The sequence below is a fragment of the Rhinatrema bivittatum genome, chromosome 5 (assembly GCF_901001135.1).
Source record: "Rhinatrema bivittatum chromosome 5, aRhiBiv1.1, whole genome shotgun sequence".
Classification (NCBI taxonomy): domain Eukaryota; kingdom Metazoa; phylum Chordata; class Amphibia; order Gymnophiona; family Rhinatrematidae; genus Rhinatrema; species Rhinatrema bivittatum.
Genome location: NC_042619.1, coordinates 211,658,892 through 211,686,682, shown reverse-complemented (window position 1 = coordinate 211,686,682; position 27,791 = coordinate 211,658,892). Strand labels below are relative to the sequence as shown.

At 48.8% G+C, this 27,791-nt stretch overlaps 1 protein-coding gene across 1 annotated transcript in view; it reads left to right on the top strand.

Moving 5' to 3' along the window:
- The window catches only part of CFAP47 (cilia and flagella associated protein 47), a 1,765,744-nt gene that overhangs the window by 125,053 nt on the left and 1,612,900 nt on the right, over positions 1–27,791 (top strand). The window contains exons 7-8 of the mRNA XM_029603108.1: positions 18,838–18,971; positions 20,107–20,342. Coding sequence (XP_029458968.1) covers positions 18,838–18,971; positions 20,107–20,342 — 370 coding nt within the window. The remainder of the gene's footprint in view (positions 1–18,837; positions 18,972–20,106; positions 20,343–27,791) is intronic.

Genomic DNA, 27,791 nt, shown 5'->3' with positions numbered 1-27,791 from the left:
ACACGGATCAGTCCAGACTCCTGGGTTTATTCATCCGTGCCAGCAGATGGAGACAGAGAAAATAAAACTGGCACTGCTTCATATACCCTGGTGCCACCTGCAGTTCCTCAGTATTTCTCTGTCTCCAGCAGATGGTGGCTGGTGAATATAGTTGCAGTTTCTTTAGTGTGCCCAATATTTTTTTCTAGCTTTTTTGTTCTTTTGAGCCTTTCTCCCAGGGGTCGGGGTTCCTTATCAGGGTTCCCTACACTGTTTGGTTGAGGCAGACAGGCTGGGAGTTGGTGATCCTTTTATATGCCCGGTTCCAGAGTAGCCGTGGGGTGTACAACTGGCGGTCCAGATCCCTCCCCTCACGAGGTCATTTTGGTGACTTTTTTTTTTGGCTTTGTTAGTGGCTTTTCCCCTCTCTGTTCCTTAACTTGCTGAATTGAGCTGGATAGCACTCTTCAGCTTTAGGCGTGGGGACCGGCTGTAATGTTCATTAAAGTAAAATAAAAAAAAAAGCAGGGGAAAGTTAAGCAGGCAGGAGGCAGCGGTAAGGATGGCTCTCTCTCTGCCCCCCGTGCCCCCCCCCCCCCCCCGTGCGTTGCTTCTCCTTCGGGGTTTTTTTGTTTGTTGGCTCGGTTTCTTTTTTTTCTCTGCCCTCCCGCGGTTCAGTGGTGCATGGGTTGGCTTGCCGCTTATCTGGGGCGGCTCCTGAGAGGCTAAATCACCGCGCCTGTGTGCGGTGTGTATCTCGGGCGGGGGGGGGGGGGTCCTCTGATCTTCCACTGCCCGTGAAATGGAGGAGAGCCAGTGCTAACATGGGCATTCCGATTTCAGCACAATTAAACAATTAAACACCGGGCTGCATGCAGCCTCCCGTTCCTTTAACCGCGGGAATGGCAGCCATTTTGGGATCCCCTGCCGGCATGCCCGTGCTTTCGGGGCTGGATGGGGATTTCCCTCCTCCTCTTTCCCCAGTCCACCTGGGTCCTGTTGGGGGACAGGGGGACTCAGAGGGCGCCCTGGGTCAGGGTCCCCCAACTAGGGGTAGGGAAGCGTCGTGCTTGCAAGTTTTATTTGTGACCTCTCGGCCTTTCTCGTCGGAATTTATCCTGCTGTTGCACCAGGCCTTTTTGGCACAGCAGGAAGGCCTTCCTTTGCAGTAGGGGGGTCAGAACCCTCCTGCTTTGGCCCCTGAGCCAGCCACAGGTCCTGTTGGGCCTGGAACATCATGGGACGCCTAAGACCCCAGGGTTTTCTGCATGAGGTCTTGGACCTGGGGGCCAAGCTGTCGGGAGAGTCAGTGTTGGACCCAGTGGCTATGGATGCCGCCCAAGGGGATGATTCGGACTTCATCCCTGCATCGGAGGGGGATGACCCCAAAATTCTTCGTTTGTTCCGCGGGAGGAACTTGCCCCGCTCATCCCCCAGGTGCTGGAGGAGCTGGGACTCCAGCCTCCGTGGTACTAGTCTAACAAAGATGGGCTGGATCCGGTATTGGAGGGTATGCAAAACTCTCCCTCCAGGTTCCCATATCATGCATCCATTAAGAAGATGGTGGATGAGGAATGGGGCGCTCTGGATGCTGGTTTGCACGTAGGCAGAGTGATGGCAAAGGTTTACTCCTTGGCGGAAGAGACCTTGAAGCTCTTTGCGCTCCCTAAGGTGGTCACGGCAGTCTCGGCGGTCACAAAAAAGATGACTATTCTAGTGGCAGGAGCGGCGGTGCTGAAGGATTTTCAGGACCACAAGCTGGAGGTCCATCTCAAGCGGAATTTTGATGTTGCAGCTTTGAGTCTCCAGGCAGCCATTTGCTCCAGTTTCATGCAGAGAGCTTGCTTGCGATGGGTGCAGCATCTCCAGGATGGCAGCTGACATTTGATTCCTAAGATGGTCAGGCGGAACGTTTGGAAGCTTCGATAGCTTATGTGTGCATAAATTGCCTGAGGACAGGTTTTCGGGACAGTCGGAGAGCTCGCCAGGCGAGGGGGGGCTTACTCGGCGCAGAGACCCTTTACTTTTCAGGGTCATGCCTGGGGGCAGTCCTTTCGTGGAGGTCATTGGCCCTTCAGAGCCCCCATCAGGGGTGAATACTCAGGATCCAAATCTGCACAATGAGGTGAGGCTAGTCCACTCCGTCGTTCCTTTTATAGGGGGTCATTTGACTTGCTTTTACGAGGAGTGGGCCAAAGTCACCCAAGATCAGTGGGTCCTCAGTGTAATAAGAAATGGTTATGCATTAGAATTTTCTTGTCCCGTGCATGGCCTGTTTCTTGTTTCCCCCTGCAGCTTGTTTCAAAAGTGCCTCAGGACGAGATCCATATGGGTTGGTATTCCATTTACTTCGTCGTTCCGAAGAAGGAAGGGACCTTTCGCCCTATTCTGGACTTGAGGCAAGTAAATGCGGCGTTTGAAGATCCCCTGTTTTCGCATGGAAACTTTGCAGTCGGTGATTGTGGCTGTATGTGCTCAGGAGTTCCTGGCATCTCTAGACTTGACAGAAGCATACCTGCACATTCTGATTCAGCGAGATCAGCGCTACCTGAGGTTTATGATCTTAGGGCAGCATTTCCATTTTCAAGCTCTCCCTTTTGCACTGAGCACGGCACCCCCCGTACCTTCACCAAGGTCGTGGTGGTGACTTTACGACGCTAGGGAGTCCTGGTGCATCCTTATTTCGATGATTGGCTCATACGGGCAAAGTCGGAGAGCAGTTGTTGCTCTGCCGTACAGACAGTACTTCAGGCTCTGCAATCCCTGGGCTGGGTAATGAACCCAACTAAGAGTCGCTTAATCCCGTCTCAAACTCTGGAGTACATGGAAGCACGTTTCGACATGCTTCAGGGCAGGATGTTGGAGGAGAGAGTGAACAAGTTCCAAAGTCAAGTTTGGTGCTTGTCAAAGTTGTGCACTCCCAGAGCCTGCAGGTCCTTGGCTCAATGACTTCGACCTTGGAGCTGGTACCATGGGCCTTTGCTCATATGAAGCCACATTAGAAAGTCTTCTAGCACAGTGGAGCCCGTTATCAGAAGTGTTCCATCAACCTGTGTCTCTCACTCCTCCTGCCAGAGACAGCCCTTCCTGGTGGCTTCAAACTCCCAACCTAATGTGGGGGGTTGTGTTGGAGGTTCCGGACTGGGTCATACTTACTACTGATGCCAGTCTCTCTGGTTGGGGAGCAGTTTGCCAGAGACAAGCGGCCCAGGGCACCTGGTCCGCGGAGGAGGCTTCTTGGTCTATCAATCTCTTGGAGACTAGGGCAGTACCTTTGGCTTTACTTGCCTTTCTGCCTTTGGTTCGAGACCAGTTCATACGAGTTCTGTCAGATAATGCGACAATAGTAGCTTACATCAACTGACAAGGCGGCACCAAGAGTCATGCAGTAGCACAGGAGACTCAGGAGTTGATCCTCTGGGCGGAATAGCATCTAGTTCAGATAGCTGCTTCGCATATCACAGGGGTCGAAAATATCCAAGCAGATTTTCTCAGTCGCAGTTTTCTCGATCCAGGAGAATGGGTATTGTCAGATGGAGCAATGTGGCTCATTTGCAAGAAGTGGGGACATCCACACATCGATCTGATGGTGACTCAACACAATGTGAAAGCTTCCCGCTTCTTCAGCAGATGGAGGGAACACGAGGCCGAGGGCATAGATGCTTTAGTGGTGCCCTGGCTTTGGGGAGTTCTTCTATACATTTTCCCTCCGTGGCCACTGGTAAGCAAGGTATTGCGGCGCATAGAGAGACATCCGGGGGAGATGGTACTGGTGGCCCTGGAGTGGCCTCGCCGGCCGTGGTTCATGGATCTGATCAAGCTAGCAATTGAGGGCCCATTGAGATTCAGTCATCTCCCTCGTCTTCTACGGCAAGGCCCCATATTTTTTGACCAGGCAGATTGCTTTTGTCTAGCAGCTTGGGTTTTGAGAGGAAGTGTTTGAGGAGCAGGGGGTATATGGAAGTGGTGATTACTACCCTTCTCCAAGCAAGACGAAAGTCCACCTCCTTATCGTATGTGCGAGTCTGGAAGATTTCGATGTCTCACATCTTGTCTTTCATCCAGGACGGGTTAGTCAAGGGCCTTGCTTTCAACTCGCTCAGAGTTCAAGTGGCGGTCTTGGCTTCCTTACGAGGGAAGGTGGATGGGTACCAGCTGTCTTCTCACCCTGATGTGGTCAGATTTATTCGCGGAGTCAAGACAGTAGAGATGCTGGCCTTTCTGGACTTGAATGTTTCTGAGCCTGATGCACGGGAACTTCAGAAGTTAGTCGTCTGTATTATGACCACCGGCTGCGGCAAGCCACGACCGGGGCCGGTCACTCACCCTAGCACCAGGGCTGACCGCCAACGCTGAGGCCGGCATCGGTGGTTCCTTCAGAAGCAGCGGCTGCTGCCTCAACATGGCCGCGGCGTCTTTCCCGCGCGGCTAAGCTCCACCCCCTGAAGTTCCCTAGGGCCGCGCGGGCGGCTATAGTCTTGATTTAAAGGAACCCCTACAGGAAGTAGGTTGGTTCCTTCCTGCTAGCCCCAATCTTCAGGGAACTATTTAAGGCAAGGTCTGAGCCTTCAGACCTTGCCTTGCCTTCTTGGCTCCTGTGTTTGTTCCTGATCGTGGTTCCTGCTTGTTTCCTCCGTGCTTGATCTCTGGAGTGGCTGCTGTACTTTCTGGCTCTCGACCCCTGGACTGGCTGCGGTACTTTCTGGCACTCGACCCCTGGACTGGCTGCGGTACTTTCTGGCTCTCGACCCCTGGACTGGCTGCGGTACTTTCTGGCTCTTGACCCCTGGATTGGCTGCTGAGCGCTCTCTGATCCTGGCTCTTCGACCTGCTGAAGGCGTCAGCTTCTGCTCTGTCGACCTGCTGGAGGCGCCAGCTATCTGGAAAACACGACCTGCAGGAGGCGCCTGCATCCAGATCTTCTTCAACCCTACAAGCAATTCTTAGGACTGGCCTCGCCTTCCGACGGTGGGCCTTACGGACATCGCCGGACCAAGGGTCCACTCCTCTAGTCATAACAGTCTGTAGAGCTTTGTTGCAATATCTCAAGGTCACAAATGATTTTAGGAGGTCTGATCACCTTTTTATTTTGTGGAGTGGTCCAAAGAAAGATACCCAGGCTTCCAAGACTTCCACTGCAAGGTGGCTTAAGGAAGCCATTGGCTCTGCATACATTCTCAAGGGTCAACAAGTGCTGGAAGGTTTGAGAGCCCATTCCACTCAATGTCAGGCCACCTCTTGGGCAGAAACTCAGTTGATTTCTCCACAGGAAATTTGTACAGTGGTGACTTGGAAGTCACTGCATACTTTTGCGAGACACTATCGGCTAGATGTGGGGGATACAGAGGCTTGATCTTTTGGCAAGAGTGTCTTGCGAGCGGGACTCTCCAGGTTCCTCCCTGGTTAGGGAGCTTTGGTACATCCCAGGAGTCTGGATTGATCTGGGTAAGTACAGGGAAAGGAAAATTGGTTCTTACCTGCTAATTTCTGTTCCTGTAGTACCATGGATCAGTCCAGAGCCCGCCCAAATTATGGAGGTGGAGAGTTGTCCACTTAGCTGTTGTATTTTTGACATAGCAGAAGAGTTATATACCAAGTTCTTTTATACTAGTTTTATACAAGTTTGAATGCCCATTTTGGTATGCCACTTAGTTTGGGTACAGGTCAATACTGTGGTAAAATATTGAGGTAAACGGGCAGTATGGTATTGTGAAATTTATTTAGAAATGCTTTGGGGATGTAAAGTCTAAAAGTGTTGATGATATTTTTTGTACAGCATTTGCAGAGGTCAATAAAAAAAGAATAAGGGAAGAGAATAGTGGATTCATCTTGGTGAATATTTAAAGAAGAAATCGGAAGAAAAGCTAGATCCCAAAGCGAATAAAATTTAAGAAGAATGTTTAATGGGAATTTACATCAAATTTGGAGAACATATCTAGGAGAGATGTAAAAGTGGATTTTGATGTAAAAGGGTTTATTAATATATTCTCTGAGGAAGCCTATTATAGGTGAAACAAATAGGATCCTAATATGTTGGAGTTTTAGTAATATGTGCATTGAGTGAATGGTATGGATGTGTGTGTGTGTGTTTAAAATAATGGGGGGGGGGGGATATTTTTAAAGTGTATTGTTTACATGTCAAAGTTTTTGTATTAATAAACAGAGCACTTGCAATATAGCAAATTGTGTTTCCTCAAGCTAGGGATAGAAATAGAGACATAGTTCTCTCAACCACGGTATAGAAAAGTTGTATAAATAAATAATTAAATAAATACAAGCCACGGGTTTCAACCATCAGAGGGCCCACTGGCTGGGGGCCGTATTCTTTTGCGGACCGATGACCATCTGTGACTTTGAACCAATGGGTCCTGGCTAGCATCCGTCACAGGTACAGGCTGAATCTCGTGGACAATACACCGGATTTGCCCCCATTTCCTTTGTGGGATCCCTTCTCGCATCCGGAGCTACTCCTGGCGGAGCTCTTAGCCCTCTTAACAGCCAGAGCTGTGGAGCCCGTCCCTCGGGACCAGCAAGGTCGAGGGTTTGACTCTTGTTATTTCTTGATTCCAAAGAGAACAGGAGGCCTCCGACCCATCCGCGACCTGCGAGCCTTGAACAGATTTCTCAAAAGAGAAAAGTTCAGGATGGTATCCCTGGGCATCCTGATTCCCCTCCTGTAAATAGGGGACTGGTTTTGCTCTCTCAACCTACAAGACTCCTATGCACACATCGGAATCTTCCCATGTCACAGGAAGTATCTCCGCTTTGTGAAAAGCCATCAAAATTTTCAGTACTGTGTGCTCCCATTTGGCCTGGCTTCTGCACTGAGGGTCTTCACAAAGTGTCTGGCCATGGTCGGGGCCTATTTGTGCCAGCGGGGTATCCAGGTCTTTCCATACCTGGATGACTGGCTGGTCAAGAGCAGCACCCAGGCGGGAGCTTTGCAGTTGCTTCGCCACACCATTCGGGTTCTGGAGTCCCTGAGTTTCCTGATCAATTACCCAAGGTCTCATCTTCATCTGTCGTTACTGATGAACTTCATTGGAGCTGTGTTGGATGAAACGCAGACGAAAGCATTTTTGCCCTGCAACAGGGCAGATGTGTTGATGTCCCTGGCGGGGGAGGTCCAGGAGCTCCAGAGGGAATCGGTGCAGCGTATGCTGCATCTTCTGGGGCACATGGCCGCGACCATCCATGTTTTCCCTTTTGCCCATCTCCATATGCACCAGCCCCAATGGTCCCTGGCTTCCGGACACCCAGGGTCTTCAAGTTTGCATTCAGGTCTACCCCTCTCTCAGGGCCTCCCTGTATTGGTGGAGAACTTTATTCAATCGATAGCAGGGCGCCCCCTTCCAGGATCCCCCACCTAGATTGTGCTTACCACGGATGCATCCCACCTGGATTGGGGGGACCCATGTTGACGGCTTCTGCACCCAAGGTCTCTGGACCACACAAGAAGCTCTGTGTCAGATCAACTTCTTGGAGCTGCAGGCAATCCAGGATGCTCTATCGGCCTTCTGGGATTGAATAGTCAATAGGGTGGTCCTCACAAGGACTGACAATCAAGAAGCTATGTGGTATATCAACAAGCAGGGGGGGACCAGGTCCTTCCTCCTCTTTCAGGAAGCGGTGCAGATCTGGACCTGGGCCTAGTTCAGGGAATGCTGCTCTGAGCCGTGTACTTGGCGGACAGGCTGAGCCGAACTTTCAGACCCCACGAGTGGTCCTTGAAGCAGGAGGTGGCAGATCAGATTTCCGTCACTGGGGGACCCCGGACATGGATCTATTTGTCTCCCCTACAACAAGAAAGTTCCCCGGTACTGCTCCCTGACCAGGTCGAACGACCAACCAGCTACGGACGCCTTTGCCCTTCACTGGGGGACAGGCCTCCTGTACGTGTATCCTCCGTTTCTGTTGATGTCGAGGACTCTCTTGAAGCTTTGCCAGGACCAGGGGCCTATGATCCTCATAGCCCCCCATTGGCTGAGACAGGTTTGGTTCCCACTCCTGTGGGACCTTTCTTCCCAAACTGCCCGAGACCTCCTCACGCAGGACCAGGGCAGGCTGCGCCACCCCAACCTCCAGGCCCTGTCAATCAAGGCCTGGATGTTGAGTGGTTGATCTTGCAGTCTCTTGATCTCTCAGAGGCAGTGTCCCAAGTCTTGGTGACTTCGAGAAAGCCTTCCACTAGGAAGTCTTATGCTATGAAGTAGAGGAGGTTTACCATCTGGTGTTAGCAGAAGGGTCTCTAGCCCCTCTCCTGTCCTTTCTGGCAACTCCTGGATTACCTGCTGCACTTCTCAGACGTTGGCTTAAAAGCAACTCCATTCGGGTACATCTGAGTGCCATAGATGCTTACCACCAGGAGGTGGACTGTTCGCCCATCTCGATGCAGCCCGTGGTAGGGTGATTCATGCGTGGCTTGCTCCAGCTGCGGCCTCCCCTGAGGCCCTCTAGGGTCTCTTGGTGTTGTGTGTGCTGGCTGCGGCAGGCCCGCGGCCAGGCCCTTTTATCCTCTACTATTGAAACCAGCGTATTGCTCAACGTCCCTCGCGGTGGTAGGCTGCCGGCTCCTTCCTCGGGCCACCCCCGGCGCTCCTGACACTGCAACAAGCTCCTGTGCTCCACGATGGGCTTCTCTCCGTGGCCTGTGGAGAGATGCCGCTGTTCAGCGCCGTACTCCTCCCTAGGCGCACATGCTCGCATCACTGTTGCTTATGAAGGGCCCGCAGCGGGAACCTGGCCATGGCCCCGGATGATGATGTCGCTGAAGCTCTGGTATATAAGGCTGGGCTCAGCTCCAGTTAGTTGCCTTTGCAACAGGTCTCCACGCTGGTCGTGTACTTCGTTGCCTCCTGGTGATTCCTCCGTGTTCCTGTTTCCTGTTCCCTTCGAGTTTCTGTTCCTGGTTGTCTCCTCCATCTTGTGTTCCTGCTACCTAGCTTCCCTTATGGACTGATCTTCTTTTGGACACAACCTCTGCTTTGCCTGACTATGCCATTGATCTTCTCCTGGACCCAGCCTCTGCTTTGCCCGACTACGCCATTGATCTTCTGCTGGACCCGACCTCTGCTTTGCCCGACCACACCATTGATCTCCTGGACCTGACCTTTGCTTTGCCTGACCACGCCATTGATCTTCTTCTGGACCCGACCTCCACTTTGCCTGACCACACTACCTATTATCTCCTAGCCCAGACCTCTGCTTTGCTTGACCACGCTATTGATCATCTCCTAGTCCAGACCTCCGCTTTGTCTGACCATGCTATTGATCACCTGCAAGACCAGACCTCAGCCTTGCCTTGCCACCGCTCCTTGACTGCCGACAGCCCTGACTTCAGTTTGTTCAATGATGCCTCTTCAGTCTACGTCCTGGACTTGGCCAAAGTCTTGACAGGGGGCGCCCCCTGTCAGATTTTGGTTCCTATTAGCACCTGGGTCTCCAGGACTCCGCCTCGTCCAGTACAGACTTTCTAGTTTAGCTGTTCCTGTCTCTGGGCTGACCACATCATCCTTCGATGACTTCATAGGGAGTCCCACCGAACTCCAGCCGGCCCTGGTACCCAAAGGCTTAACCCGCGGGGAACGAGGGCTGGTATTGGCGAAGCTCCATCCGGCCTTTATCAGTTAGCACACTCCGTCTGCTGACGGTGGGGACCCATAGGATCCCTCCTATGGGTAGCATCAACCCCACCTCGGCCCAAGGGTCCACCTCCTACGCAACAGGTTGCAAAGGCCATGGGCTTGGCTGAGCCGTGTGTCCTCCAGGCTATTTCTGGCCTGGATTCAAAGGTACAAGAACAGCAATGATTTATTGGGACACTGGCCTCCTCCATTGAGCGTCTGCATGCCCAGCTTGAAGCCCAATCTGATATTCCAGTCCCAGCACCGGGTTCCTCCCACCAACAGCCGTTTCCCTTGACCTCCAGGGCCTTGCTCGCTCTATCAGCTCCGCCTCATTTCAATGGTGACTCCTAGCTCTGCAGAGGGTTCATCAACCAGTGCTATATGCAGTTTGCTCTGCAGCCCTCCATCTTTCAAGATGAACTTACGAAGGTCACCTTCATCCTGTCTCATCAAGAGGGAAAGACGTTGGCCTGGGCTTCACCCCTATGGGAGCATTAGATTCGCTCCTACAGGAATTCTCTCGATTTGTGGCCGTGTTTCGGCGGACCTTCGACGACCCTGGGTGGCATGCTGTGGCAAGTGCTAATCTGCTTCACCTTCGTCAAGGCCAAAGGAGCCTGTTTGCGAGCTATCTACCTGGATGGACTATCCCCACAGCTGAAGGACGAGTTGGCCCTTCCTCGCTTGAGGATCTAATTGATCTGACTGGCCGAATTGATCATCGTATTCAAGAGCGTCAATGGGAGAATTGGATGCCCAGAATGTCCACTCGGGCATGCTTCTGCTCAACACTGACCACCAGCCCTGCTGCTGGTAGGGTCCCTCTTGTAGCTAAAATGGAAGAATCCATGCAGTTGGGCCATGGGCGGCTATCCCTGGAAGAGCGCCTCTGGAGGAGACAATCAGGCCTATGTTTGTATTGTGGAGCACCTGGCCATCGTCTAAAGACTTGCCTAGTTTGTCCGGGAAACTTCCTTGCCTAAGTTCAGTAGGGGTCCTGAACTTGGGTGCAACCTCCCCAGCCCCTCAACTGTACTTATTGGTTTCTTTGACTTGGGATTCCCGGTCTTTCCCAGTCCTCACTCTGGTGGACTTCGGAGCAGGAGGAAATTTTATTCTCAAGGACCTAGTTCAGTTAGTGGGTATTGATACCGGTCCCTTGGAAACCTTCTTGTATATTGCCTCAATTTATGGAGAGCCATTACCTGGCCAAATTTTGCTGACTACTGAGCCAGTTCATCTCCTCACTGGCGCCCTCCACGTTGAAGACATTGAACTCCTCATTCTGGAAACATCAGTTCACCTGGTAGTCCTGGGACTACCTTGGCTCCAACGTCACTCCCCCCAGTTTGACTTCGGGGTCACTCCAGCTGGTGGAATGGAGTCCCACCTGCCACCAGACTTACTTAAAAAAGGTGGTACCGTCTCCTACAGTTCAAATGGCTACCACCTCTTCGGGCATTCCAGCTCCATATGCCGATTTTTAAGATGTCTTCTCAAAGCAGAAAGCAGATATCCTGCCACCTCTTTGGAGGTTTGATTGTCCCATTGAACTTTTGCATGGAACTACGCCCTCTCGAGGGCGGACCTATTCTCTGTCACTACCAGAAATCAAAGTGATGACAGAGTACATCCGGGAGAACCTTGCAAAAGGGTTCATTCGACCATCAATGACTCCTGCCGGAGCAGGATTTTTCTTCGTCACGAAGAAAGATGGATTCCTAAGGCCATGTAATGATTACTGCGGCTTGAATGCCATCACTCGCAAAGACAAGTATCCGTTGCCCTTGATCTCAGAACTGTTCAATCGTTTACAAGGAGCCTCCATTTTTACCAAATTGGATCTACGCAGAGCCTACAACTTGGTGCTTATCCGCCCTGAAGATATCTGGAAAATGGCCTTTAACACCAGAGACGGGCATTACGAATATCTGGTGATGCCCTTCGGTCTTTGTAAAGCTCCAGCAGTATTTCAATGGATAATTAATGAGACCTTCAGAGATCTACTGTACGTCAAGGTTGTAGCATACCTTGACGACATCCTTGTCTTTTCTAAGGATCTTGCTACACACCATGTGGATGTGCACGTGGTTCTTCAGCGTCTCTGTGAGAATCATCTCTTTGCAAAAGTGGATAAATGCTTGTTTAAAAAGTCCAGTTTGCCCTTCCTGGGGTATATAATCTCGCAGCAAGGATTCTCCATGGATCCTGAAAAGTTAAAAGGAATCCAAGATTGGCCTCGGCCCGTAGCTCTCAAAGTGTTGCAACGATTCCTTGGGTTCAGAAACTATTACAACCATGTCATCTCCCATTATTCGACCTTGGCGTCTCCTCTCACTGCATTGACTGCAAGGGCCAAGATACCCGGAACTGGACCCCGGAAGCTGTCACAGCCTTCCAGCATCTCAAATAGGCTTTCCTTGCTGGACCCTGCTTTCACCATCCTGACCCAAACCGCCCCTTCCTGGTCGAAGTGGATGCCTCTGCTATTGGGGCTGGGGCGGTTCAGAGCCAACACTTGACATCCGGATCCTTGGTTCCATGTTCATTCTACTCTCGCAAATTCTCCCCCGCAGAACAAAACTATAGTATTGGAGACCAAGAGTTACTCGCTATAAAATTAGCCTTGGAGGAGTGGCACCCTTGGTTAGAGGGCACTCAGCACAAATTCACGATATTTACTGATCATAAGAACCTAGAACACTTGAATCATGCCCAGCGTCTCAACGCCTGTCAAGCTCGATGGGCCTTGTTTTTCTCTAGGTTCAACTTTGAACTTCGTTACCGTCCAGTTGGAAAGAATCTCCGGGCAGATGCCCTGTCATGTTCCTTCGAACCCGAAGATATTCCCAAAGAACCCGGTCATATCATTGACCCAGCCTGTATCAGCCTGTCTGTGACTCACCCAGTCCCAGCTGGGAAGACCGTTGTGCCTCATCGCCTCCGTGAAAGAGTTCTCCGATGGGCACACGATTCCAAGTTTGCTGGCCACCCAGGGCGAGCACGAACCCTAGCCTTGCTCCAACATTTCTTCTAGTGGCCCACTATGCTCTCTGACACTAGAGCATATGACAATTCCTGCAATACCTGCGCTCAACAGAAACCCCGAGTCGGTCGACCTTGGGGTTTGCTCCAACCATTTCCAGCTCCCAAAGAACTGTGGACGCATCTCTCCACGGATTTCATTGTGGACTTACCACCATCTAAGGGTCACACGGTCATATGAGTTACCATCGATAGGTTTTCAAAAATGGCCCATTTTGTTCCACTATCAGGTCTACCTTCTGCCCCCGAATTGGCACGCCTGTTCTTCCTCCATATATTCTGACAGCATGGCTTGCCCAAGGACATCATGTCAGACAGAAGTCCACAGTTTGTCGCATGTTACTGGCGTGCTCTCTGCAATAAGTTTGGCATTAATATCAGCTTAACCACAGCGTACCATCCACAGGCCAACGGACAAGCTGAGAGAATGAATTGCTCCTTAAAATCCTTCCTTCGCAACTATATAAATGACCGTCAAGACAACTGGTCCGAATTCCTTCCTTGGGCGGAATTTTCCCACAACTCCCATTTTGCCGCTGCCACAGGTACATTGTCTTTTTCCATCGTTTATGGCAAGCAACCTCGACCACCACTACCCATACTGTTATCTGTACCATCTCTTGCTGCGCAAGCTACAGATGCCCTCAAGGCACTCTGGAATCAGACGAATCTTCGCCTATGCCAAGCCACATCCTGGGTCAAGAAGTCACATCCTGGGTCAAGAAGCCACATCCTGGGTCAACGGACACTGGCATTTCCAGGTTAAAGCACTCAGCCTTAACCCGTTACTCAGTTGTATCTCTCTATAATTATTCTTCTGCCTTTATCTTTCTTCCAGCTTGTTTAAGCCTCCAAGTTTTCCACTCCTTGTTGATTGTAACTTTGACTTATTCCTTTCGTTTGTTATCTTTTGTTTACCAGAATTGTTACCCCAGTTTTTCCTTTGTTAAATGTAAACCGATCCGATATGGTTATTTACTGTGAAGGTCGGTATAAAAAACTGTTAAATAAATAAAAAAATAAGTCTGCGGACGTTCATCGTCGCTCTGTTCCTGAGTTCCTCCTTGGCCAGAAAGTCTGGTTGAGTACAAGGTATATTCGGCTTACGATACCTTCCCAAAGGTTTGCACCAAGATATATCGAACCATTTCCAGTCATTTGTCGTGTTGGATCTGTTACATACCAGTTTTGGCTGCCACCAACGTTGGGAATTCACAATACGTTCCATGTCTCACTTCTGAAGCCAGTAATCCTATCCTGGCCTGCATGTAAAGTTCCTGAACCATCTCAGCTGGTTGCGGAATCTGACACTACTTACAAGGTCCATGAAGTTTTAGATGTTCGCCGTAGGGGCCGCCGATGGGAATACCTCCTTTCCTGGGAGGCTTTCGGCCCAGAAGAAAATTTGTGGGTACCAGCTCGTAACATCCTGGATAAGAACCTCCTCCTCCAGTTTCATCGTGCCCATCTGGGCAAACCCAGACCTCCAAGGGGGAGGGCAAAAGGGGGGGGGGGTGGTACTGTTGTATGTGCCGGCCGCGGCAGGCTTGCAGCCAGGCCCTCTTACCATCTACTACTGAATCCAGCGTCTGGATCCACGTCCCTCGCAGCGGTAGGCCGCTGGCTCCGTCCTCGGGCCACCTCCGGTGCTCCTGACACTGCGACAAGCTCGTGTGCTCCGTGACCGGCCTCTCCACATGGCCCACTGAGAGACGCCGCTGTTCAGCGCCGCGCCCCTCCCTAGGCGTGTACGCGCGCATCACTGCTGCTTATGAAGGGCCTGCAGCGGGAACCTGGCTGCGGCCCTGGATGATGACGTCGCTGAAGCTCCGGTATATAAGGCAGGGCTCAGCTCCTGTTAGTCACCTTTGCAACAGGTCTCCACACTGGTCGTGTTCCCTTCGAGTTCCTATTCCTGGTTGTCTCCTTCGTCTTGTGTCCTGCTACCCAGCTTCCCTTACGGACTGATCTTGTTTTGGACACGACCTATGTTTTGCCCGACTACGCCATTGATCTTCTCCTGGACCCGACCTCTGCTTTGCCCGACCACGCTACTGATCATCTCCTAGTCCAGACTTCCGCTTTGCCTGACCACGCTACTGATCATCTCCTAGTCCAGACCTCCGCTTTGTCTGACTATGCTATTGATCGTTTCCGAGACCAGATCTCAGCCTTGCCTTGCCACCACTCCTTGATTCCCACCAGCCCTGACTTCAGCTAGTTCAATGACACTTCTTCAGTCTACGTCCTGGACTTGGCCTTTCAGACTTCGGCCTGCTCTTGCTTGGGCGCCCCCTGTCAGACTTTGGTTCTAGGCTTTGCGCCCGGGTCTCCGGGACTCCACCTCGTCCAGTACAAACTTTCTAGTTTAGCTGTTGCTGTCTCTGGGCTGACCACATCATCCTTCCTTCGACGACTTCATATGGAGGCCCACCTAACTCCAGCCAGCCCGGTACTCAAAGGCTCAACCTGCGGGGAATGAGGGCTGGTATTGGCGAAGTTCCAGCCGTCCTCCATCAGTCAGCCCACTCCGCCTGCTGACAGTGGGGACCAGTAGGATCCCTCCTATGGGTAGCGTCAATCCCACCTCGGTCCAAAGGTCCACCTCCTACGCAACACTTGGGACCTTAACTTGATGTTGGCCAAGCTGTTGAAGCTACCGTTTGAACTGCTGCACTCCTCTATCCTCAAGTATTTGACCTGGAATGTCATATTCTTGGTAGCAATCACGTTGTCACGCAGGCTCAGTGAACTACATGCCCTGGTGACTTATCCGCTCTACACAAGATTCTTCCATAACCGGGTGGTTCTATGCACACACCCTAAGTTCCTGCCGAAGGTGGTGACAGATTTCCATTTCAACCAGACAATCATCCTTCCTACTTTTTTCCCTAGGCCTCATTCCAAAGGGCGCTGCATTCACTCGATTGTAAGATGGCCTTGGCCTTCTACATAGAAACATAGAAACATAGAAATGATGGCAGATGAAGACCAAACGGCCCATCCAGTCTGCCTAGCAAGCTTTCACACTTATTTTTTTTCTCATACTTATCTGTTACTCTTGGCCCTTATTAGTAATTTTTTGGTTCTATTTACCTTCCACCCCCACCATTGATGTAGAGAGCAGTGCTAGAACTGCATCTAAGTGAAGTATCTAGTTTAATTGGTTAGGGGTAGTAACTGCAATAAGCAAGCTACCCCCACGCTTATTTGTTTACCCAGCCTGTGCAATTCAGTTCTTGTTGGTTGATGTCTGAATATAAATCCTCTTTTCTCCATCCCCCCTGCCGTTGAAGCAGAGAGCTATGCTGGATATGCATTGAAAGTGAAGTTTCAGGCTTATTTGGTTTGGGGTAATAACCTCCGTAACAAGCAAGCTACACCCATGCTTGTTTGTTTACCCAGACTATGTAATTTAGTCTTTGTTGGTTGTTGTCTGAATATAAATCCTCTTTTCTTCATTCCTCCCTGCCGTTGAAGCAGAGAGCTATGCTGGATATGCATTGGAACTGCCGTGGACAGACAGTCCACCCAGCTGTTTGTCTCTTTTGACTCTAACAGGCTGGGTGTGGCTGTTGTTAAGCAGACTCTCTCCACCTGGCTAGCGGACTGCATTTCCTTCCGCTATGACCAGGCAGGACTGCAACTGGGGGGCCACGTCATTGCTCATTCTGTCAGAGCCATGGCGACTTCTGTGGCTCATCTGTGTGCAGTTCCAATGGAGGAGATCTGCAAAGCTGCGACATGGAGTTCTCTCCAAACTTTCACAGCTCATTATTGTCTGGACAGGGATGGCCGCCAGGATAGCTGGTTCAGCCAGTCTGTCCTCAGGAACCTCTTTCATCTGTGAACCCAACTCTTCCTACCTAAGGCCCCTGGTTTGGGTTCAGACTGTCCCCACTGTTACCAACAGCATCTCTGTTGTTGTGCCCGTTGGCACCTGTTTGGTGTCTGTTGGTCCCATTATTTTGCAGGGCCAGTTTATAACTAGGGATTCACCCACATGTGAGGGCTACCATCCTGCTTGTCATAGGAGAAAGCGAAGTTGCTTACTTGTAACAGGTGTTCTCATAGGACAGCAGGATGTTATTCCTCAGGAAACCCACCTGCCACCCTGCAGAGTTGGGTTCCTGTAGTTTGTTATTTTATGTTTTTGTAATCTAGATATGAGACTGAAGAGAGACCCCGCGTGGATGCGTGGATAGTGGCATGCTGGTCATGCTCAGTATGCCAGTCAAAATTTCTAGAAAATTTGACAGAAGTTGTCTGTGCCGGGCTCCATCTGATGATATCACCCACATGTGAGGACTAACATCCTGCTGCCCTAGGAGAACAACTGTTACAGGTAAGCAACTTCGCTTACTCTACCCAAGATAGAAAGGGGGAAATCCATCCATCTTTGTATGTCATCTTGGTATATTCCAATAATTTCTGAAAATCAATAGATTGGATTTTAGATGTTACAGTTGTACTGTCCTTCTGCCTTATGATATTGATTTGTGCTTTCATATTTTATTACAGCTCCATGTGATAGTTTTATTTGATGCTGCAGGATACTTTAATATCCTAGGTAAAGGAAGATAATCCTGTAGTGGTAATGAGATCAGATGAGCATCTTTAGATGATCTAAGTCTGGTAGATATGTCTTGGGAGTTCCTTTTGATTTTGGAGCAGCATCTGAGTAGGACAATGTCTACTCTGTTGCTAGTTTTAATCACATAGTTACACATTCACTTTAAAGTACAGGATAAAATATGTTACATGCTCAAAATTTGTCCTTCTGTAAAGTCATATTTTATATATTCTTGAAAGGATCACCCTGAGCATTTCAGTTCACTGCAGTGATTTTTGTCATTGGAGGATCACTTTTATATACCATAAATAACACCAATACCACACCAGCTGCACTGGATCCCAATTGAAAGCAGGATACAAATGAGAACCCTCTGCTTTGTCTATAAGTACATAAATAAACAAGCTCCTCAATATCTCTCTCTACTCCCTACAGAAGTCCAGTCCTCCCAAATGGCTCTTCTCTTCCCCCACCTCTAGCTTCAGCCAGACTATCCTGTATGAGACTTCATGCCTTCGGTTGTTATGCTCCAACAATCTGGAACGAGATAATGTTATCCCTACATCTCAAGCCATGTTACCTTACTTTCAGAAAAAAGCTAAGGCCTAGCTCTTTGGCCACTCCTTCCCTTAGAGTTCCCTCAGTAGAGACACTCAGTCTTTCCTAAATAATCTATCTGAACTGTCAAGTAAGGATTTTAAGATATACACCCTGGTCTCTCAATGCTGTCCATTGTAAATATGATTCAATTGTAATTATAAATGACCTTCAACCAATGTACTGTCACTGTTAGTTAAAACTTGTTTTGTAATCTGCCTTGAGGCTATTTGTGGAAATATAAGTAAAATAAAAGGTGATCATTTTGATATTCAGTTAAATAGGGCTTTTTGCTCATAAGAACTTTTTGTGTAGTAGAATTGTCTTGTTGTTCATGTTGACTTCTAGTCAGATTGTTCTTGGACTATACTGTAAAAGCAAATGGAGTTTGGCTTGCCATTTACCTGCCGTACTCCCTACCCTACAATTAGAAGAAATAAGTATTAAAAACAAAGCTTAGGTTTTTGTCTTGAGTTTTTGATAAATCAGCAAACAAGTTGATTTCCTTGAATTTTTTTCACACTGAATCAAGAATATTAGAATCCATGAATGCTTGTTTCTCTTGACATAAACAGAATCTCTGTTCTTTCTAAAATGGGAATAGGGATGGAAGAAAGTGGAGGGTCTCTATCAACAGAGAAACACTTCAGCAATCCTGAGCAAAATGTCTGTGCTATAATGAAAAAATCTTCTTTGTTTATTAGATGAATGCTAAGTACATTGTACTAAATTAGTTAAATCAGTGACTTTAAGGGTCATACAAATGCATACCTTATGACAAATAAAAGGAAAGCAGAGCTCCGTACCTGGAGCATGTTAGTTTTAGATTCTTTGAGTGAGACATATGTGGTTGAATAAGTATTGGTAAGAAGGGACTTAGCAGTTTTTTATTACCCACTCACAGCCCAAAACAAATGTACAACTTTGAAAGTGAAAATGCAAAATTTAAGAATGAAATCTCAAATTCATAACATATCAACTAATAAATTACACCACAAACTTGATTCCTGGTTACAGGCAGAGCGAAGCAGACATTTTGTTAGGAAAACCAGCATCTCAGCAGGACTATGCTCTCTTTCTGAAGTTTGAGCAGATAGGCAGCAAAGATGATCTGCAAGAAGTTGAGACTCGTGACAGTCTGCATGCCAAAAGTAGGTCTTCTGTGTGAATATACAGAGAGAAAGTGATGTTCTTAATATCATTCTGAGCCTTTCAACCAATCCCTGCATGAGAAGTCATCCTTCAATAGTTTTTCTTTTCTTAAAGATCTGCGAATGAAAAACTTTGACTTCAGCATTGGTGTGTATCATTCTTATATCATCATAAAGCTGTTAACCTGTGAGCTGAGTAAACCAGAGACACCTTTGTGTCTGTATTAATATTAGAATTGTGTGTCAGTAATTTTAAGCGCCAGCAGATCAATTTAACTGTGAAGATCATTACCCTATTTCTGTTCTGGATGCATTTTGTCCTGCCACATTAGTGCTGGCTTTGAACTGCTGTACATGAACAGAAACTGTAATTTTCCATGTTTACAAGCTCTGGCAGAAATCGGAAGTGTTAATTAAGTGGAATAAAGAATAAAAGATGAATTTTTAAAGGGCGGCACGTGTAAAAATCGGAACGTATATGTGTGGCTCGGCCCCTGCGCACGCTGTGCACATTTTCAGAAGGGCCCGGCCATTCATGTAAGAACTGATATGTGCACAAGTGCCGCGCCCTGAAAAAGAGGCGGGCCAGGGGGCATGGTCTGGGTGGGCAGGGAGGGACGGAGGCTGGCTGGGACAGCGGCCATTAGCCACTGTTCCGGGGAAGCGTGTGCTGGCAGCTAGTTGGCGCGTGGAAGTTGCTTCTGCTCCGACAAAGCAGTAAGTAAAAAAAATGGGGATAGTTAGGGTTAGGTTAGGGGTCAGGGTAGAGAGAGGGGAAGAGGTAGGAAGAGTAGGGTTAGGGATAGGAAAGTTCCCTCCCAGTCCGCTCCTTAATTGGAGTGGACTGGGAGGGAACTGGGGAAGACCCGATTACGTTGCTGCATGTAATTTACTAAAATTCACCCCCCTGCATACGCCGCCCACACGTGTGTGCGGATTATAAAATCCGGGAGGCATGTGCGCGTGGCCAATGGATTTTATAACATGCACCACGCTTCTTTTAAAATCTACCCCTAAGTGCACAGTTTTTGAAGCATTGATTTCAGTTTCTTTCTTGTGGTTGAGTTTGATGCATCTTGTATTTGTGAGAGAAATGACTCACTCTTGCTTGCCTTTACTTGAATATTTTGCATAGAGAAGCACAATGAGTGTGTGGAGTTGGCAGTAACGGGCTCAGGAATCCCTGTCATGTTAAACTTCAGTGTTGGACCATCCTTGAACTTTAAAGAGTGTTTGATAGGAGAACGCATAGATGTCTTGTGTACACTGAAAAATCAATCCAAGTCACTCCCTCTGACACTCAGCTTTCGCAAGATATCTCATTTTAATGCCTACCCTGCAAAAGCAAGGATTCAGCCGAGAGGTTCACAGGTACTGTAAAACTTTTTTTTCCCAGCACATTATTCAATAAAAGTGGGGATCTGATGAGGTTGAGAGCAAGGGATGTGGAATATCTTAAACTGCTGTAGAAATATTTTACATTGAGGGGGTTGAGTGTTGACTATTTGGATCATTTTGTGGGTACATAGGAATAAAACTTTGTGAAGTATGTGAATATAAAACACTCCATGCCTAGAGAGTTTTGTTTGGCACAAACTTATGGAGTTATTTTATAGCAACCTGCGTGCAGGGCTAAAATCCGCAGGCACTCTTTACCCACAGACTTATGCGCATAGGATTGCTTTGAAAATGTATGGGTTGTCCCGATATGCCCATGGACACACAAAGATGCACTTCTAAGAAGAGGAACGTTTGTGCATGTAGATTTACATGCATATATGCATAGAAATCCTTTCCCTGCTCAAATCCTCTCCCTTACTTCAGCTGCGCTTGCGTTTTGTGTGTATTTTTACCCATAGAACCCCCAAGTTGATTTTCAAAGTGTAATTTACACGTATAAAATAATTTCTTGTTCATATCCCAGATCAGTCCAGATGCATGGGTATTTCATCCTTACCAGCAGATGGAGATGGAGAAGTTAAGCTTTACTGACACTGCTACTTAACATAGTGTACCACCTGCAGTCCCTCGGTATATCGCTGTCTCCAGCAGATGGTACCTAGAACAGCTGGTGAAGCACATGGAAAAGTCAAAGGGGCATAAGCTGCCTGAAGATAAACTGAAAGGAGGCAAGAAGAGCTTGCCGCTTCAATCACGATTTAGATACACAAGGAGATATCGTCTCATAAGACATAAGACTTGCTATACTGGGTCAGACCAAAGGCCAATCAAGCCCAGTATCCTGTTTCCAACAGTGCCAATCCAAGTTACAAGTACATGGCAGGATCTTAAGGGTTGGATAGATTCCATGCTGTTTTTCCCAGGGATAAGCAGTGGCTTTCTCCACGTCCACTTTAATAATTGTTTATGGATTTTTCCTTCAGAAACTTGTCTGCAGCTACACAACTAGCTTTCACCACATCCTCTGGCAACAAATTCCAGAACTTAATTATATATTGAGTAAAAAAATATTTTTTCTTATTAGTTTTAAATGTATCACCTTGTAATTTCATTGTGTGTCACCAATCTTTGTACTGTTTGAAAGAGTAAACAACCGATTAACGTCCACTCGTTCCACTCCATTCATTATTTTATAGACCTCTATCATATCTCCCCTCACCTGTCTCTTCTCCAAGCTGAAGAGTCCTAACTCTTTAGCCTTTCCCCATGGGGCTTTTTCTCTTCTTAGAGGCAATGCTCTGATAGGATGCAGTCCTTTCAGGGTCCGCCTAGACCAGCCAGTGACAACTCCGGTCTAGGAACCGGAAGAAGCAAATTAATGAACTGAACCAAGGCCCAATTCGAGAAGTTTACATGATCTCTCCTTGTACATCCCTCATCACAAGGGAGGCAGTACATGCTACACTAGAGCGGCTAAATCACCTGGAGGTGATAGTTCCCATTTCCCTGGGGGAGCATCTATTTCATGGTGCTGAAGAAGGAGGGTACTTTCTGGCCCATACTATATCTGAAAAAGATCAATGCAGTGCACAGAGTGCCACATTTTTGAATGGAAACTTTGTAATGAGTGATAGCAGTGGTTCACAAAGGGGAGTTCCTGGCTTTGTTGGATTTAACAGAAGCTTATCTGCACATACCTATCAGAACAGAAATTCAAAAGTTCCTCTGCTTTATGGTCCTGGGAGACCATTTACAATTTTGCATGCTCCCCAAGATGATGGTGGTTGTGGCTGCAGCCCTGTGAAAGGAAGGAATCTTAGTATACCCTTATCTAGATGACTGGCTATTCAACAGTCAGTACAGTGGGTCTTGCAGAGGTTGCAGACCCTAGTTTGGGTGGTGAACCTAATAGGGAGCAATCTGATACCAATCTAGTCACTAGATATCTGGGGATCTGATTCAGTACCAGATTAGGCAAGTTGTTCCTCATGGCAGACATGGTGATGAAGTTGCAGACTCTGGTCTGCCGCTTATTGCAGCACTCGGTATCCAGGGTTTGGGATTATTTTCAGGTTCTGGGTTCTATGGTAGCTACACTAGATCTAGTTCTTGGGCATTCTCACATATGTGGCCTTTTCAAAGGGCACTTTTATCTGACTGGAATCCACTACTGCTTCAGGGGCAAACCGGATACATTCTCTCATAGTGGCTTTCTCGGGCCAATTTGGAACGAGGGGTAAGGTTGGAGATCTCATATTAGGTGGTGGTAACCACTGATGCCAGCCTGAAAGATTGGGGTGCCATTTGCCAAGGACAGTGATGGAGGCATTATGGTCTATCAATTGGTTAGAGACCAGGGTGGTTCGCATGGCATTGCTCTCTTTTCTTCCTTGAGTCTTGTTAGACAATGTGATGACGGTGGTTTATATCATTTGCCAAGGGGACACCAAGAGTTGCATGGTGTCTCAGGAAGCCCAGGAACTTTTCAGGTGGGCGGAACAACACCTGGCAGCTCTGATGGCATCCCATATAGCCAGATTGAACAATATGCAAGCATACTATCTCAGCTGTTAGGTGTTAGACCCGGGAAATGGGAGCTGTCAATAGAAGTGATGGATCTCATTTGGAGCAGGTGAAGTGGCCCTCAGCTGGACCTAATTTCATCATGACAGAATGCCAGGGCACGCCGCTTTTTCAGTCGTAGGCGAGAAGTTGGATCAGAGGGCCTCAGTGCTCTGGTCCTTCCATGGCCGTTAGGGATTCTGTTATATGTCTTCCCTCCGTGGCCTCTCATAGGAAGTGTTTTGCAATGGATCGAGAGACACCTGGGGATGGTGATTCTTGTGGCTCCAGTGTGACCATGATTTGCGGATCTGGTAGATCTCACAATGGATGGTCCCCTAAGATTTAGGCATTTCTAAGAATTGCTTCATCAGAGACCATACTTTTTGGATCAGGCAAATTACTTTTGTCTTGTGGCCTGGCTTTGGAAAGCAGTCATTTGTGAATGAAAGGGGTATTTAGAAGAGGTCATTACTACCTTACTACAGGCTAGAAGACCTTCACCTCTTTGGCTTATGTCAGGGTGTGGAGAGTGTTAGAGACGTGGTATCTTGAGAAAGGGCTTGATCGTTCGTGTATGTCAATACCTTACATTTTGACCTATTTGCAGAAGGACCTACTGAAGGGTCTTGCTTATAACTCCCTTAGAGTTCAGATAGTAGCTTTAGGCTGTTTTTGAGGCAAGGTGCATGGGGTATCCCTGGCTTCGCATCCGGATGTAGTCCAGTTTCTTAGAGGGGTGAAGCATTTGCGACCTCTGATACGCAGAATGTGCCTGTTGTGGAACCTTAACTTAGTTTTATTTTATATATCCATTATATATGTTTACAATAACCTGCTGAGCTCTGTGGATTAGCGGGCTATACATTTTATAAACAAATAGTACTTAAGGTCCTCTATGGGTCGCCATTCGAGCCGTTGAGGCACATGTCTCTGAAGGATCTTACCCTGAAGATGGTTTTCCTGGTAGCGATTTTTTCGACCAGGAGGACTTCGGAACTTCAGACCTTGTCCTTTCCTTCAGATTTCAGATGATGGGGTTTTGCTGCATACAATGCCTTCCCTTTAGCGTTTCATCTCAGTCAGACAGTGGAACTCCCCGCTTTTCAAAATTTGGATGCGGCGACTCCACATATGAGAGAGCTTCATTTGCTGGTTGTCCATCAGGCCCTATTGTAATATTTCAAAGTCACCAATGGTTCTCGGAGATCTGATGACCTCTTTGTAGTGTTTAGTGGAGCAAAGAAAGGGTGTAAGTCTTCCAAGGCTACAGTTCACAATGGCTGAAAGAGGCAATTGTGTTGGCGTATATTTGCAAAGGACGGTCAATTCCTGAGGGTCTGCAAGTGCATTCTACCAAGGTGCAGGCAGCTTCCTGTGCAGAGTGTCAGTTGCTTTCCGCACAGGAGATCTGTTGGGCAGTGACTTGGTCTTGTCTACACACTTTCACCAGGCATTACTGGATGTTCGGGCGCTGGAAGAGACGGTGTTTGGAGAACGTGTGCTATCAGCTGGTCTTTCTCATTCCCGTGCGGTTTAGGGGAACTTGGATACATTCTGTTGCACCCGTCGGTCGCAGACGGCTGCGACCTCTCATGCTCACCTCTTTTCTTGTTACTTCGTCAATCCTCGGAAGAATGGCGGCATCCGCCAGCGAACACCGACCTCCCTGGCGTCCCTGGGATGGCGTGGGCAATGCCGACTGCCATCTTGCTTCTGGAGTCACCTAGCGTGTGCGTGTGCATGGACCGTTTTTAGTACACGTCATGGCAGGAACTTCGGGGGCGTCCCCTCCGCATGACATCACCGCCTTGCTGTATTTAAGTTGACTGGCCCAACTCCCAGATGAGTTAGCAAAGAGTTCTCCTCGTTGCTGAATCTGCTTCTCTTTGGACTTCCTGTTCCTGTCTCGGTGGGGAACGCTCTGAGTACCCGCTCCTCGGGGGCTGTTCTGCATTCCTAGGCTATCCGCTCCTCAGAGGGCCTTCCTGCCTTGCTCTTCTGGTACCACGCCTTGTGAGTTCATCTCGCTTCATCTCTACTAAGCCTTGCTGGCATTCTCTCTGCGGTGTACCCTGAGCCTAGGGCCACTACCGCATTCTTACCAGCAGGATTCGCTACACCTACCCTGCGCTGCAGGAAGATTGCTAATTCATCTTCAAGTACTTCTGAGCTCCAGGACCTCAGACCTCCTCTATACCATCTGCCTCATATAGCCATCCTTGGTGTACTCCGTGCTGCGTGCCACTACCGGATCTGCACTAGAGGTATTTACTACTCTATTGGGAAGACTGTCTGGTGCGCTGCGGACCTCTACCGGACTGTCTCATCTGAGGTACCTTCCTGGGTTCATCCCTCAGCCAGAACTGTACTTTGATTTCAGTACCCACTTGTTATTGTTTGTAAGGTTTTGGGTGGACCCTTGGACACTGTGGCAGATGACCACACCCACAGGGGGAAGTCCCGTGAGGGGCCACAGGTCGGGCTCAGCTTTAGGACACACAACACAGAATTATCTTTTATTAAACAGAGTTGAGAAGCCACCAGAGGTGGCAGTAGTGAGTAGAGATGAAGCCCAGCTGGGCTTGTAGTTCCTCAGGACACTGGAACAGCAATCCCTCAATAGCTGTGCTGTAGTGGAGAGAAACTGAGATAGTGAGTACAATGGAGCATACACAGGGTTCTGGTATGGAGCCTCATTGGTTGAAAACTCACACAGCGGTTTCTCCCGGAAGGCAGGCCCTCGAGGAGCGAGTACCTGGTTCCAGAGAACAGCTCTGAGAGAGTCTAGATGGTAACTCACTCATGGTGTAGGCAGTGGTTTCTTCCAAGCAGAAGTGAGCTCAGGCAGCTAGTCCGGGAACATGGGCCCTCGAGGAGTGAGTACCGGTTCCACACAGCGACCTGAAAGAGAAGAGAGAGGCCCTCAAGGAGCGGGTACCCCGATAGAGTAAGTCCAATAAGGAGAGGCAGAGTAGCTAGGTACGGAGAGCGAATCCCATCCGTAAGGAGTCCCTTGCTAACTCGTTTAGCTAGCAAACAGAGTAGGCTTTTGTATCCGGGATGCGTAACGTGATCACAGGGGGACGCCCCTGAGGTTCGCGCCAAAGAAGGAATAAGAAGCAGGGCCGCGCGGTGCGCGCCCTATGGCAGCTGAACAACATGGCAGGATGCAGCGCCCAAGCCGGACCGGGGACACCGGAGAGGATGGCAGGCAGACGCCGCGGCAGGCAGACGTCCATCAACCGCGGGAGGAGTCGCCAAAGAGGTAAGGAGGGCGGAGTGGAGACATTGGGCAGCGACAGTCGTAAAAGTACCCCCTTCAAAGGACGGTCTCCTCTGCGGGTACCAGGTTTAGGCTTCAAAGGATGCACGAGATGAAATTGACGGAGCACCTCTTTATCAAGGATGTTAGCCTGAGGCTCCCAAGAGTTTTCTTCGGGGCCGAAACCTTCCCAAGAAAGAAGGTATTCAAGTGTTTTTCCTTGTCTTCGGACATCAAGAATCTCTTCGACCTTAAATTCTAGGTCATCTTCTGCGTTGATTGCAGGTGGTTCCTGAGTCTTGGAAGAGAATTCACTGAGTATGAGAGGTTTCAAGAGTGAGACGTGAAAAGCGTTGTGGATGTTTAGTCCGGGTGGTAGCTTCAGACTGTAAGTGATGTTGCCAAGACGTCGGAGGATTGGAAATGGTCCAGCATAGCGAGGAGCAAAACGAGTGGAGGGTAACTTGAGTCTGAGATGGTAAGCCAGGCAGCACCATGAAATGGGCCATCTTGCTGAAGCGATCAACTGTTACCCAGATGGTATTCATTCCTCCAGAAAGAGGTAAGTCGACTGCAAAGTCAGTAGCAATGTGTGACCAGGGCTGTTCCGGAACTGGCAGTGGTTGCAGCAATCCCCACGGTTGGCCAGAAGCAGGTTTGTGTTTGGCACAATTGGTACAAGATGCTACGTAGGATAAGGTATCTTTCTTGATAGTAGGCCACCAATAGAACTTCTGGATCTTGAGCAGGGTGCGGCGTTAACCAGGATGGCCAGCCAGCTTGGAATCGTGCGCCCAAAAGAGCACTTTCTTCCTGAGGTGTTTAGGCACGATGGTCTTACCAGTGGGCACAGAATGTGTAGCCGCCAAGATGAATTTTTTCGGGTCAATTATGTGCTGAGGTTCTTCAGGCACATCCTCCGGGAGAAAGGAGCGTGACAAGGCATCAGATCTGGTATTTCTGTCTCCGGGGCGATATTTAAGCACAAAGTCAAAACAATTGAAGAATAAGAACCATCTAGCTTGTCTGTGGTTAAGACGTTGCGCATGGCAGAGATACTCTAGATTTTTATGGTCCGTGAATATGGTTATTTGATGTTGAGCACTTTCGAGCCAAGGCTGCCATTCCTCGAATGCTAGCTTAATAGCCAAGAGCTCTTTATCTCCGATTCCATAGTTCTTCTGTGCCGGGGAGAAACGTCATGAGAAGAAAGAGCAGGGACGTAAGGATTTAGAGTCTCCAGTTTGGCACAATACAGCCCCCACGCCGACATCTGAAGCGTCAACTTCTACGATAAATGGCTTGTTGGGGTCAGGATGCCTTAAGCATGGTTCCGTGGAAAAGGCAGTCTTTAATTTCTCAAAAACGGAAATGGCCTCCGCAGACCATTTTGAAGCGTGGTCTCAGCGACGTCAGACACAGCTGTGGAACAGAGTCTTTTATTGATAGAAGAGAAAGGCATAACCAGCGAAGCGGGAGATGCGAAAAGTAAAGTTCTGAGTAGTGGGGTATACCCAAGGGTGATACCTCAGATGTGAAAATCTGGTAGTGGCCCGCGGAGCGGGGTATGCCAGGAAGTCTTGCAGTAGTGT